This window comes from Lampetra fluviatilis, chromosome 1, assembly GCF_964198595.1.
Source record: "Lampetra fluviatilis chromosome 1, kcLamFluv1.1, whole genome shotgun sequence".
Classification (NCBI taxonomy): Eukaryota; Metazoa; Chordata; class Hyperoartia; order Petromyzontiformes; family Petromyzontidae; genus Lampetra; species Lampetra fluviatilis.
This window is the reverse complement of record NC_136275.1, coordinates 16,784,773-16,797,299: the sequence shown is the minus strand read 5'-3', so window position 1 is coordinate 16,797,299 and position 12,527 is coordinate 16,784,773. Positions and strand designations below refer to the sequence as shown.

General features: G+C 43.7%; 1 protein-coding gene across 3 annotated transcripts in view; it reads left to right on the top strand.

Annotated features, from left to right (window-relative positions):
- Positions 1–12,527, top strand: part of ANKRD28 (ankyrin repeat domain 28) — a 70,324-nt gene that overhangs the window by 45,588 nt on the left and 12,209 nt on the right. For all 3 annotated transcript variants that reach the window (XM_078857632.1, XM_078857622.1, XM_078857614.1), the window contains exons 12-21: positions 146–263; positions 1,015–1,083; positions 5,195–5,335; positions 7,048–7,159; positions 8,030–8,056; positions 8,339–8,410; positions 9,110–9,311; positions 9,704–9,791; positions 9,907–10,024; positions 10,354–10,573. In XM_078857632.1, coding sequence (XP_078713758.1) covers positions 146–263; positions 1,015–1,083; positions 5,195–5,335; positions 7,048–7,159; positions 8,030–8,056; positions 8,339–8,410; positions 9,110–9,311; positions 9,704–9,791; positions 9,907–10,024; positions 10,354–10,573 — 1,167 coding nt within the window. The remainder of the gene's footprint in view (positions 1–145; positions 264–1,014; positions 1,084–5,194; positions 5,336–7,047; positions 7,160–8,029; positions 8,057–8,338; positions 8,411–9,109; positions 9,312–9,703; positions 9,792–9,906; positions 10,025–10,353; positions 10,574–12,527) is intronic.

Genomic DNA, 12,527 nt, shown 5'->3' with positions numbered 1-12,527 from the left:
TCTCGTCTTACGTGTGTACCACTTGTGGTAGACACGTGTCTTAATCCTTCCCGAGTTTTTAACCACGCGATATGGTATGACGCCTCTGTCCTTGTGAGATCTTAACACCAGTTCTCCCTTTTTGGAATGTTTCCGGTTCACCTAGGACAAAAGTACAGCATCGTGTCCTCATTTAGTAATGAACACGTGCTATCTGCAGGCTTCGAGATAGACACTCCAGATGAGTTTGGGAGGACGTGCCTGCATGCGGCTGCTTCTGGAGGGTATGCAACTGAAATGTTTCTGTGTTACACCCCAACATTAGTACATTTACAAGCGCTAAATTCACGTGAACTTCTGCACAACAGAGCACAGCTGAACACAGTAATGTTAGGCATTTCCGAACGCAGTCTGATTTGGGTAAAAATAAGTTTTTCCCCCACTTACACATGGCCAAGCGCTGAAAGTACTCCCCCCCCCCCCCCCCCCAGGTTTTTCTGTCCCCTCCCCTCGAAACCATTGACACGTTGGACTTGTGTGCTTTCCACAATAAAAAAACAATTCTGAAAATACATACCAAATGATGTGTAGCCTTTCATTCCGTTTTAATTAACATATCTTACAAAGAGGGAAATACACTTTTCCTCTTGCTGCTAAAGTGGCGTTAGATTCGTGTCATGTTATACATTACATGAGGTTACAAATAACATGTAGCGTGCACAGACATTCACACTGATTGCAGTGTACCCATTTTTATCAAGGTTATGGTCAATACATGGGAGCAAAACCTATTTTTCTTCCAGTCATTTTCTTTCAAAAGCTCAATGAATATGGCCAATTATTTGAAGTGATATTTTCTAAGTGGAATTGAGCCTCAAAGCGAAAATGCATGCTTTTTATTTTTAAGCGTTGTGGTTCATTTCATTTAAATGTATTGGCCTTAAAGCACACGGGCGTGACTGTAAGCCATGTGAATTGCGCTGTACGCCTCGTGTTAGCTGCCGTGTGGTGAGACTGAACTTTTTATTTTGGCAGCAATGTTGAGTGCTTAAACCTGCTCCTCTCTACTGGAGCCGACATGAACAAGAAAGATCGCTTTGAGAGGTGAGTGATTTCTCAACGTCAAATTAAGTCTAGTTAGGGTTTCGCCACTTTGCATGCAAATGTGTCCCGGTGGATTATACGTAGGCAAGCACACACACTTCTCATACGTTTTAAATGATTAACCACATTTTTCGGAGTGGCATTAGGGGAATCCCATTTGGAAGGATTCGTTTTCACTGCCCTTTCAGTGCTTCCTGAAAGAAATAGTACAGTGTGATGTGGCTAGTCAGACGTGGCTTTTGTGTATTTATACAGTTACGTTAGACATGAATCATATTTTCATAAAACGGTGGTTTCTGTTCCTGGTATCGTTTTCACCTCTGTATACCTAAGCGTGTTTCTCCCATTACACTGCTGCAGAATACAAAAAAAATAATTGTTAAAATAATAAGTTTTAATGAAATGCTTTCATAGTAGTAGAAAAGAACATGTATCAGTCTTGTTAGTTACACATGGAAGCATTCAAACACATGACTTTTCATATACTGTATAGAATTTTTTTTTCAGAAATCTTTAAAATAAACTTAAAATTCCCAATGCAAAAAACTCTTGTTAACTCACAGGATATTTGATTTCGCATCTGTGAATAAGTGCAGTGTAAAGCCAGTGTTTGTGAGAAAAGTCAGTGTTTGTGAGCTTGTGGGCGGTTCATGTGTTTGCGGCCGCTAGGTGTGCGTTCTTCCACGTGGGTGCACACTTGTTTTGGCATTCAGATGGTGTGCGTAAACATTGTGCACGCCAGCCACGTGTGATGTTGCTTTATACATAGGTGTGTGTGTTCACCTGAGCCAGGGTCTTGCATATTTGTGTGCGTGGCCGCACACGTACACTTGTAGTTGCGTGCTTGTGATTTGAAATACAGCGTGTTTGTAATGGGTTTTATTTTAAATGGCGCAGTCTAGTTTGCTCCACTTTTGTGACGCACATGATCACGATTTTAGAATAAGAAGTGTTTTAGAAGACGATTCACTGCTCGATGAATGCCTCAGCATGGGAGTTTGACAATACTTCACCATGCTGGTCAATGCGGGTTGTTGAAGTGGGGGTTGGAAATAACCTATTAGCTTGTGGCCTGCAATCGAATTCGCTTCGCTGGATTGATGGAGCAGTGTACTTACCACTGCACTATATATATTCAGTAACAATTGCATATACATATCCCTCACCACATGCTTGTTCATACATGGTTTTAAGAGACTGTTACTGGTAGGAACGAAGTGGACCAGCCACCAATAGATTATATCGTCCGTCCGTTTGTCCGTCCGTCCGTGTAGCAACATCGCCCCCTACTGCAAACACTTGGCATGACCCTACAAAAACCGAGACCTAGGCCTGAAACTCTCCCTTCGTATCGTACCCCCGCGTATGTGAAAGCGAGTTAATGTTTAACAATGTTACATTCCCTGATGTTTTTAAATAGAAACATTTACATTTAAAGCTTTTACATAAATAATTAACAGGACCCTGCAGGGTGGGCTGGTAGGAATAATACTTAGTACCGGTACAGGGATATCGACCGGGTATAGAGGAGTTAAAGAAAAAATTACTGTATTCTAGTGTAACGTTAATTAAAAGTGTTTGTTTTGACAAGAAACGCTGTGAGATTTAAAGACTCGTAGTCTTTCATTTCCAAACGATCACATCTGAGATTAATTGACCTTAGATGGGGAAACTCGAATGCATTTACTAGTATAAAGGTGAAATAAAATAGAGGGAATAAACGGCACCTTGGTGCATTTTATGTCGTCTACATAGAGTTGAATAAACGGGCGTTTGGCATATTCATATAACAGTACTACATTGAGCAGTGTTTGTTTGGCACTTCGAGTTTTTATTCGCGCGCACGACATGGATACCGAAAACAACCACGACTTTGAAGACCCCAATGGTTGTCTGGACGCCCACGTTGAAAAGATGCTTGCTGAAACAGAGACCGCATTTGCTGCTGGAACCCTTTACAAACTCGCAGTGAAAAGCGTCGTTTCCATGGACCCAGAACCAACCGCAGTTGGTGCTGCTATAACGGTAGCATCGCCACCAAACATGCAGCCAGCAGCTAAATAATCAAAGATTGCAGCACAAGTAGAAATACTTGCGTGTGAATACGATGTTTAAAACATTTATATTAACAACGCACGGCGGCCTAAGGCCTACAGCTAGGCCTAAAGCCTAGACCTAGGCCTCAAGCTCTCCTTTCGTATAGTTCCCCCGTGTGTGTGAAAGGGAGTTAATGTTTAACAATGTTACATTCCCTGATGTTTTTTAATAGCAACATTTACATTTAAAGCTTTTACATAAATAATTAAAACATTTATATTAACAATTAACTCACGGCGGCCTAAGGCCTACAGCTAGGCCTAAAGCCTAGACCTAGGCCTCAAGCTCTCCTTTCGTATAGTTCCCCCGTGTGTGTGAAAGGGAGTTAATGTTTAACAATGTTACATTCCCTGATGTTTTTTTAATAGCAACATTTAAAGCTTTTACATAAATAATTAAAACATTTATATTAACAATTAACTCACGGCGGCCTAAGGCCTACAGTTAGGCCTAAAGCCTAGACCTAGGCCTCAAGCTCTCCCTTCGTATAGTTCCCCCGTGTGTGTGAAAGGGAGTTTATGTTTAACAATGTTACATTCCCTGATGTTTTTTAATGGAAACATTTAAATTTAAAGCTTTTACATTAAAAACAACTCCCTACCCCCCCCTCGTCGGCGGCTCTTCAGCCGAGCCAGGCCTGGGAATCTCTCCCCCGCTCGGGGTGTATTGGGCGGGGCTACAGCGGCAGGGGGCGGGGCTACGCGGGGCTGGGCGGGGCAACGGCGGCAGGGGGCGTGGGCACGAGGTGGAGGGCGGGGCTACGCGGGGTTGGGGCGGGGTTACGGTGGTAAGGGGCGGGGCAACGAGCTGGGGGCGGGGACACCGAGATGGGGCAGGGCCACGGGTGGTTGGGGCGGGGTTACGCGGGTGGATGGCGGGGCCACAGGGCATCCACTTATTGGCGGCCATTTTTTGCCATTTCATTTTATTATAGCCATTCAATTGTTCAGTCCTACCAGCCCACCCCACAGGGTCCTGTTAATTAAGTGTGATTTCCACTGTAAACAATGCCCAATTTTACACATTATTCTGTGATACTGCGTTGGCAGTGGTGCACAAGTGCAAATAACAAAAAACAACTTGAAACGTTTGTGAATAGCATTGCCTTTTAAGGAAAACAATGTAATCGTTGACGTTTCAAGCAGTGGCCTTTCTTCACGGTACATAAGAGAGGCCGAGAAGTAGTGACACAACAACGTTAGCCAATTTTTTTGTTGTTTGCTTTTATTTTGGTGCCATTTATTAATTGCTTTAAAAAAATATTTTGCTTGGTAGTAGGGTTTTCATTTGCTTTGATTGTGGCTGTATATGGGAGTTGGTCTTTATATATAACTATCCTTTTGCCCGTCCAAGGACGGGTGTATTGCAGTAAATCTGAACCTTGCAAGCGAAAAGCAGACCGCGATGTGATATTCATTTCATTAATGCATGTACAATTTGTTAGGGCGCGGTGACACATACCTATTTAATTTTAAGGTTATAATCCCTTGTTCATCATGACGTCCTTTTTACTTTGATGTCTCAATAGCGTTACGGAGATCGTGACGTGAGGGTTCTGCCTTTGTAGCGAGGAAGGGCGAGGAGGCACCTCGGCCCCCCATGTGGAGTGACGTCAGCCGCTAATTATTATGAATGGGGGGGGGTGTCCATTTGGAGGACGGCACCTTATAATGATTATTAATGAGGGGGGCTGTTCTATGTGGCGTGACGTCACCTGCTCATGATTATTAATGAGGAGGGAGGGTGCACCATGTGGAGTGACGTCACCTGTTCATGATTATTAATGGAGGTGGTCGATGTGGAGGACGTAACCTGTTCATGATTATTAACTAGGGGGGTTGGTCGATGTGGAGTGACGTCACTCGCGTTAAGGACAGTCATTCCTGGGTGCTTATAGTAGGTATTAATGTACAGCGCTGTGGAATGCTTGGCATGAATGACGCTATATAAAATTAAAGTATTATTCTGCGAACAACAGCAGCTCTGATGTGCGCCACGCGTTTGTTCATTGCAGGACAGCGCTGCACTATGCAGCGGCCAACTGCAATGTGCAGTGTGTGGTGACGCTGGTCGCGTCAGGCGCGCGTCTCAATGAGCAGGACGAACGCCGTTGCACACCGCTGCACTACGCTGCTGCGGCTGACGGTGACGGCAGGTGAGGACATGGCCCCAACGGGTGGTGGGGGGGGGGTTCAGTCACCATCCAGTCTATGCTTTCGCAACACATTCCCATCGTCGGCTCCCTTTGTGCGGTGGGTTTCGTCTCGTAGCGTTGGTTATACTTTAATAATTCAGGTTTTTTTTGGGTTCGATCGCGTAAATATATAAATGTGTCGTTAAAACCCGCCACCACCCGACACAGCCAGCTTGTAAGGGTTGTCGCGTAAACAGAGTATGCCAATTCGTCACTAGTACAGCACACTGGTGTGTTGGGGAGCGAAAGCCTACATGTTAAACTGGTTATACACTTTCGTTCGTTTGTGTATTGTGTGAATTGAGAAACTTGGTCAACATAGAAGTTGAAGGCTGTTTAACATGGAAGTTGAATTTTAAGGTTTTACAGCAGTAATATATATTTTAACTGAAAGTTTTTAAAAATGCTTGGCTTTTTCCGATGTTAGCATTCCTAAAGCTCAAATCTAAAAGGAAATGAGATCATGTCGTCGGTCTCAAAGAGCTAAATGTTCTTTAATGATTCGTCCAAATGTTACTTTTTTAATGGCCACCTGTTATCATTACATCGGAACCCACATGCACTCTTGTTATAATTTAAAATATAAACCAAATTTTCAATATTTACAGCCGTTAATGTGCAGGACATGTAATAATAAAATAAAGTTATTTGTGAAAGTAAACATCACATTGGCAGCTAACACCCTGATTAGTAATTACCATTTACAGATTTGGCTTTAGTATTAATAACGGAAGTGAATCATGGACGGGTCTAATCGCTATGGAGCATTAAGGGACGGTGGTGTTTTGCCAAGCGTTCACATTGGCTGTTGCCAAAGACAGGGAAAAGCAACACAAGCTGCTACTAAGGGCACCAGACAAAGAGAACAAGGTTGCCTTGTAAGTGGATACTTAGAGCACAATATCATTCTCAGTGTACAATACAATGTCAGTACAGTCCTATATAGCTATTATTACTTTGCTTGTTTACCCATGAAAACCTCACTGAGTGTTTTTTTTGCGGAAGGGAACGATGTTGCTACGTGTAATTCCAATTTAGTAATTATCTGGTAACTTTTCAGCTTTGGGATGTTTGGCCAATACCAGTTGCATTGTATGTGTTTTATAAAGTAAAATCTCTGCTTATTGTTCTGTTTTTTAACCAAGGCTCGCCACTTGGGCCAAATGTCTCCAACTGTGTGCGCTCACCACTGCAGATAAATGCTCGCACCATCATGTTATTCACTTCTGCTCTTATTTATCCAATTTTTATAGCCTACGACAAAATCACCTGGAATGCGCTCAATCTTGTAAGATCTTGGAAGCTTGGCAGGGATGAACTTGGATAGTGCTTGGATGGGTGAACACCATGCATCATCGGTGGCTGCATTATGTGCTACGTAGTTGTCAGCAGAGGGCAGTGCATAAATATGCATTGTACCTTTGTCTATGCCCTCTTACGTCTACGCTTCCCACCTTCACAAACCCACATTAACCAGTGTGGCGAAGAATGGGCAAATAACTCCCACGACCCGTAGAGAATGAGAAGGCCCTCATCCAGCAGTGGATTTTCAAAAGGATTATACATGTACACAGTACTTGCTCAGAAGCACAGATGTGAATGAATGGGAATAGGATGGCGGCATGAGACGCGGTAGCTGAACGAGCGGCTGTGCCTTTGTTTATTTGTACCAGATGTCTGGAGCACCTTTTGAGAAAGGACGCCGACCCAGGAATCCAGGACAAGCAGGGTTACACGCCCGTCCACTACGCCGCTGCGTACGGCCACCGTGTGTGTCTCGAGTTGGTATGTCCCTCTTGCATGCCCACCGCTTTCCACGCTCCTTTTAACACAAGTCAGGAGGTCACTGGGACCGAAACTATTGATGCTGTCCTGACATCTATCACACCAGTGCTGCCTCATTTCTGTGATATCATAGCTGTGGCGAAGTCGACACCTGACCCCCAAAGTCTGGTGTTAGGTGTCTTAGGTAGGGGTCATTCTCATCTTAAAGACTGCTTGTTTCCGTCAGATGTTTTGTTCATTTTAGGCAACGATTCCAGTGGTGGCAACCTATTTTCATTAAAAAAATCTTGGTGAAAATTAGCCATTGTTAAGATGTAATTTATGCACTTGGAGAGTATCCCAAGATCTAGCTTTTTACACTGGCTTCAGGGTGCTCTTCCAATGCATGTCAGTAACCTGTCCTCCTGTGTCTTGCACATTGTTGAGCTTCCAAGTTGTTTACCTCATTCTTCCAATATATTTGTAGCACTCTTTGCATGCACCAGTAGCTTCTTTGATGGTGTCGTTGTTTAACTCCACCTCTTTGAACATCTATCAACACAGACATGTATTTTTACACAATAAAAAAAATTATGAAAAAAGTCACCTAAATCACCCTAAAAAGATTAGATTTTAATTCAAATGAGAGCAATACATATTTACATAAGTTACAATCTTGCTTGCTCATCTCATTTGCATTGTCGAGCACATGTACGCATGTAAAGCATCTGACATTTTTGTGCTTCAGAGGCATTCAAATGACATTGTTTGCGTGAGCGTTGTGCATATACACATTAGCACATAATGTTTTTCTAGGATCCATTCTATTCTGCAGGTTATAATTAACTTCTCACCTATATAAAACCATTTTCCGTGTTCTTTCTCTACCAGATTTCCAATGAAGCACCACTTTACGTTGTAAGTAACTCTGGCTATATTGCAGTCGTACATTGCGCACTTGGGTAACAAAAGCACTTTTTACTGTCAATTTATAATTATAGATGTACATTAGCTTCCATTTTCAATGGAAATGAATTGCATTTACAGTACATTTATTTAAATATTCAGATGTTTTATGAGACCTGTAAACTACCGTGCCACGTCCGGCCCTTCGTCGTTCTCCTTCTGCACACTTTGAGCGTGACCGCAATCTTGAGAGGGGTGGACTAAGTGGCCATGTGGTTTGCGTTCGCCGTACAGCTGCTGGAGCAACCTGGAGCCTTCCAGAGCGATGGAAAAAGTGGACACCCCATCAGCCCCCTACACTTGGCCGTACGTCTGCCTGCACCCTCCTTTTGTTTGACGCGACCAATCCGCAACGTAGGGGGGCAGGGGGGGGGGACATCTCCAGCAGTATTTTTTCAAATTAATTTAGGAGCATTGTTTAAATCGTTTATTCAAATAAATAGTTTTTTAAGGCCATGCATATGGTAATGTAGTTAACTCTTGGTTATGTGCGGGTGAATTATCCAGTTCGCAGGTTAACTGTGTTTGTGAAAGAAAGAAAGGAAATAGAAAATAGACGATTCCACGCTCATTTGTTCCTCGTTACTCATGTGCTGGTTGTATATATCTGCTCTTAACCTGTGACTCGGTGACCAATTACTATAACATACAATAAAAGTAGATGAAACAACATTTAGACCCCCATTGTATTTAGGTAAACAATGAATGCATTCTATAGCCTTATTTACATACTATCCATCTTTTTGTTGTATCTGAACCATCCCTTCCCCCATCACTATATAATAAAGAGTTATATGTAGTGAGGTTTTAAAATGTAGCTTCATAATTAAAGTTGAACACAAGTGCCATTACTTTAGAATGTTTGCGTTACATCTTAGTATTACCTATTCACGTTTATTCTCCCTATCGCTGTTTTGTGCATTAGGCGTGCATCAAGACGCTTTTGTTTTGCGGCCTCGCATTTCTGCTTGCACGCACCGACACTCACGCTTCCTTTTCCCACAGGCTTACCATGGGCACCATGGTGCGCTAGAGGTGCTCATCCGCTCGCTGGTCGACCTGGATGTACGGGAAGGGAGCGGCTACACCCCACTGGGCCTGGCCGCGCTGCGAGGGCACACCGACTGCGTGCGCGTGCTCATTCAGCACGGGGCGTCCGTTCTGCTCAAGGAGGGACCCGATCGCCGGACTGCACTCCACTCTGCAGGTAGTCTTGGTGACCGGTGGGTAGATATATTTTGGTGGGGTCACAGAAGCTTCAAGGTGAGGGATAGGGTACTGGGGAAGGAGGAGAAAAGAGAGAGAGGGTGCGGGGGGTAGCAGTTTATAATCTTGATAATGAGCAGGTAAGTATTGTCAGGGCTTTACTTTCATTTTTGACTCGTGGGGCACAGCCTCACTGGCTCCCTAATGAAGAGCTGGCATTGGTAGCGAGCACTGCCTCTGCATCGGCTGTTTTTACCTCTGAGATCAGGCCTGGAAGTGAGGACGAGGTGGTGCCCTTCTCCTTGCGGAGTCTTGTCCGTGAATTGCTTCTGCTGAAAAAGCCGCCTTGGGAGTGTTTTCAGCATTTGCGGCATTTCCTGTTTTTGCATGCAGCAACCAATGGACACGTGGAGTGCTTGCGCCTGCTGGTAGAGAACGCAGACTCCAACGAGGCGGTGGACGCGAGCGACGCCAGCGAGCAGTACGTACTGCTGCAAGGCACCCGCTTTTCATCCCGTGTGCTGCGATATGAAGTGGAGGTGTAGATGAATGCTGGGTTCATTGCTGTTCGTGTGGAATTGCTCTCGCTTTCACAGGACGCCTGTGATGCTGGCGGTCGGGAATGGCCACACTGACTGCGCCTCTCTTTTGTTGAGCAAAGGAGCCAGTATTAATGCCAAGGACAAGAAAGGGTGCACCGCACTACACAGAGCGGTGAGGAGCCGCCTGTTTTAGAAATACCAGACGATCACATCATAACTTTCCCCAGAAAGTTTCCATTGTTTAAATCGATATGTTTCCTCCGTCAGTCTGTGTAATTGAGTCGGGTTCATTTATCCAACATGTCTTCTGAAAAGCTTTGGCTAAAATGGTAGAGTCATGCATTCAATAAAAGTTTAATTTCATTGCTTATTGAGAAGGGACGTAAAACTAGTGGAAGGACCGCTAACGGACTCACAATCCAAGAGGTGATCACGGCAGCTTTACAACGATGGGTGGTCACTGATTCTTGCACCATGTGCGGCGGTGCCTTGTGCGTACAGGCGGCAACCGGCCACGAGGAGTGTGTGGATCTGCTGCTGCAGCGCGGCGTGGACGTGTCCCTGCGCGAGCGGCGTGGCCGGGCCCCACTGCACATGGCTGCCGCCTGTGGTCACATGGGCATCCTGTCAGCCCTCGTGCAGGCCGCCATGGCAAGCGGCGCACCCATCCCACTCACCGACCGCAGCGGCTACACGCCGCTCCATTGGGCGTGTTACAATGGTGGGCTGTGCACGGATCGTGTGTGTGTGACCAGTTTCTGCCTGTGGATGACTGGTGGCAAGTGCTGTCGAAATGTATACTGAGCCTCCTGTTCATTACTTCAGCCTTAAACTATGTTTCACCCAATGTGGTGTGTAAAACGTCAGCACTGTCGAGATATAAGACAGCCAGGCATGATGCTCGTCTTCTTGGTTCTTTCGGTAAAGTCACGTAGAAGGGAAGTAATAAAATAATAAAAATTAAACATAATAAAATAAAATAATTCTCACGACGTTTTGGCTACAACGCAAGCAGCCGTCTTCAGGTGAAGAATGAGACACTACCAAGCTAGGAGCTTATATATAAGCTGGGTTGGAGGTGGAAGAGCGCCTTAACAGAAAGAATGTGCATATGAAGAGGAATTTAGCATATTCATGGGAAATGCGTAGGAGGTGGGCGGGGGGGTTTCAAAGTCATATTATGCCCATGCATTATGCAGGATCAGCAGCACCAAGGGGGGGTGCAGGGAGTAACATTAACAAAGGCAAGGAATGTTAATGATATGTAGCTGCAGTTACTAAACAACCACGTTGAAAACTAAAGTATAAACTACATAAAAAACTAAAGTATAAACTGCATAGCACCATCAGTATACTTACTATACTCTACAATAAGCTGAGTTACTAACAGCAAGTAATACATTACAATTCTACGTCGTAAAATTATATAATATGCTTCCATCTAAACTTTATTCTCTTACATCACACGAGCATATACCGTACTATATACTGCCATAGATAAACCCAACATTAAATTATATACTGTATTGCTATAAACCACCCTATACCTTATACATTTTTAATATAACACTATGTATTATTCTACCCACCCTAATGTGTATCGAAATGGTTTATTACGTCCTTCCAATGATTGCTAAGCCAGAATCCATCTTCTCGGTTAAAATTGTCTCTGTGTTTGTATATGTGGATCGCCTCATGAACGAATCTCTCATGATAGCCAGAAGGCTTGCAGAGAACCTCTGTCTTGGAGAAGTCAATGTCATGTGAGCCCACTGAGCTGTAACAGTGATCTGCCACGGCTGAGGTGTTTGTCCTACCGTGTTTCAGGTCAGCTTTATGTTCACGGATGCGGTCCGAGACATGTCGTTTGTGAGACAAACGACATGTCTGACCTGAAACACATGTCGTTAATACATAGTGTTATATTAAAAATGTATAAGGTATAGGGTGGTTTATAGCAATACAGTATATAATTTAATGTTGGGTTTATCTATGGCAGTATATAGTACGGTATATGCTCGTGTGATGTAAGAGAATAAAGTTTAGATGGAAGCATATTATATAATTTTACGACGTAGAATTGTAATGTATTACTTGCTGTTAGTAACTCAGCTTATTGTAGAGTATAGTAAGTATACTGATGGTGCTATGCAGTTTATACTTTAGTTTTTTATGTAGTTTATACTTTAGTTTTCAACGTGGTTGTTTAGTAACTGCAGCTACATATCATTAACATTCCTTGCCTTTGTTAATGCTACTCCCTGCACCCCCCCTTGGTGCTGCTGATCCTGCATAATGCATGGACATAATATGACTTTGAAACCCCCCCGCCCACCTCCTACGCATTTCCCATGAATATGCTAAATTCCTCTTCATATGCACATTCTTTTTATTAAGGCGCTCTTCCACCTCCAACCCAGCTTATATATAAGCTCCTCGCTTGGTAGTGTCTCATTCTTCACCTGAAGACGGCTGCTTGCGTTGTAGCCGAAACGTCGTGAGAATTATTTTGTTTTATTATGTTTTATTTTTATTATTTTATTACTTCCCTTCTACGTGACTTTACCGAAAGAACCAAGAAGATGAATCCCTGCAGTCACGAAAGCTTTAAATCGAAATTTATGATGCTCGTCGTTATCACCCCCTTAATTTGTATGCTGACCTTTAGTAGGTGC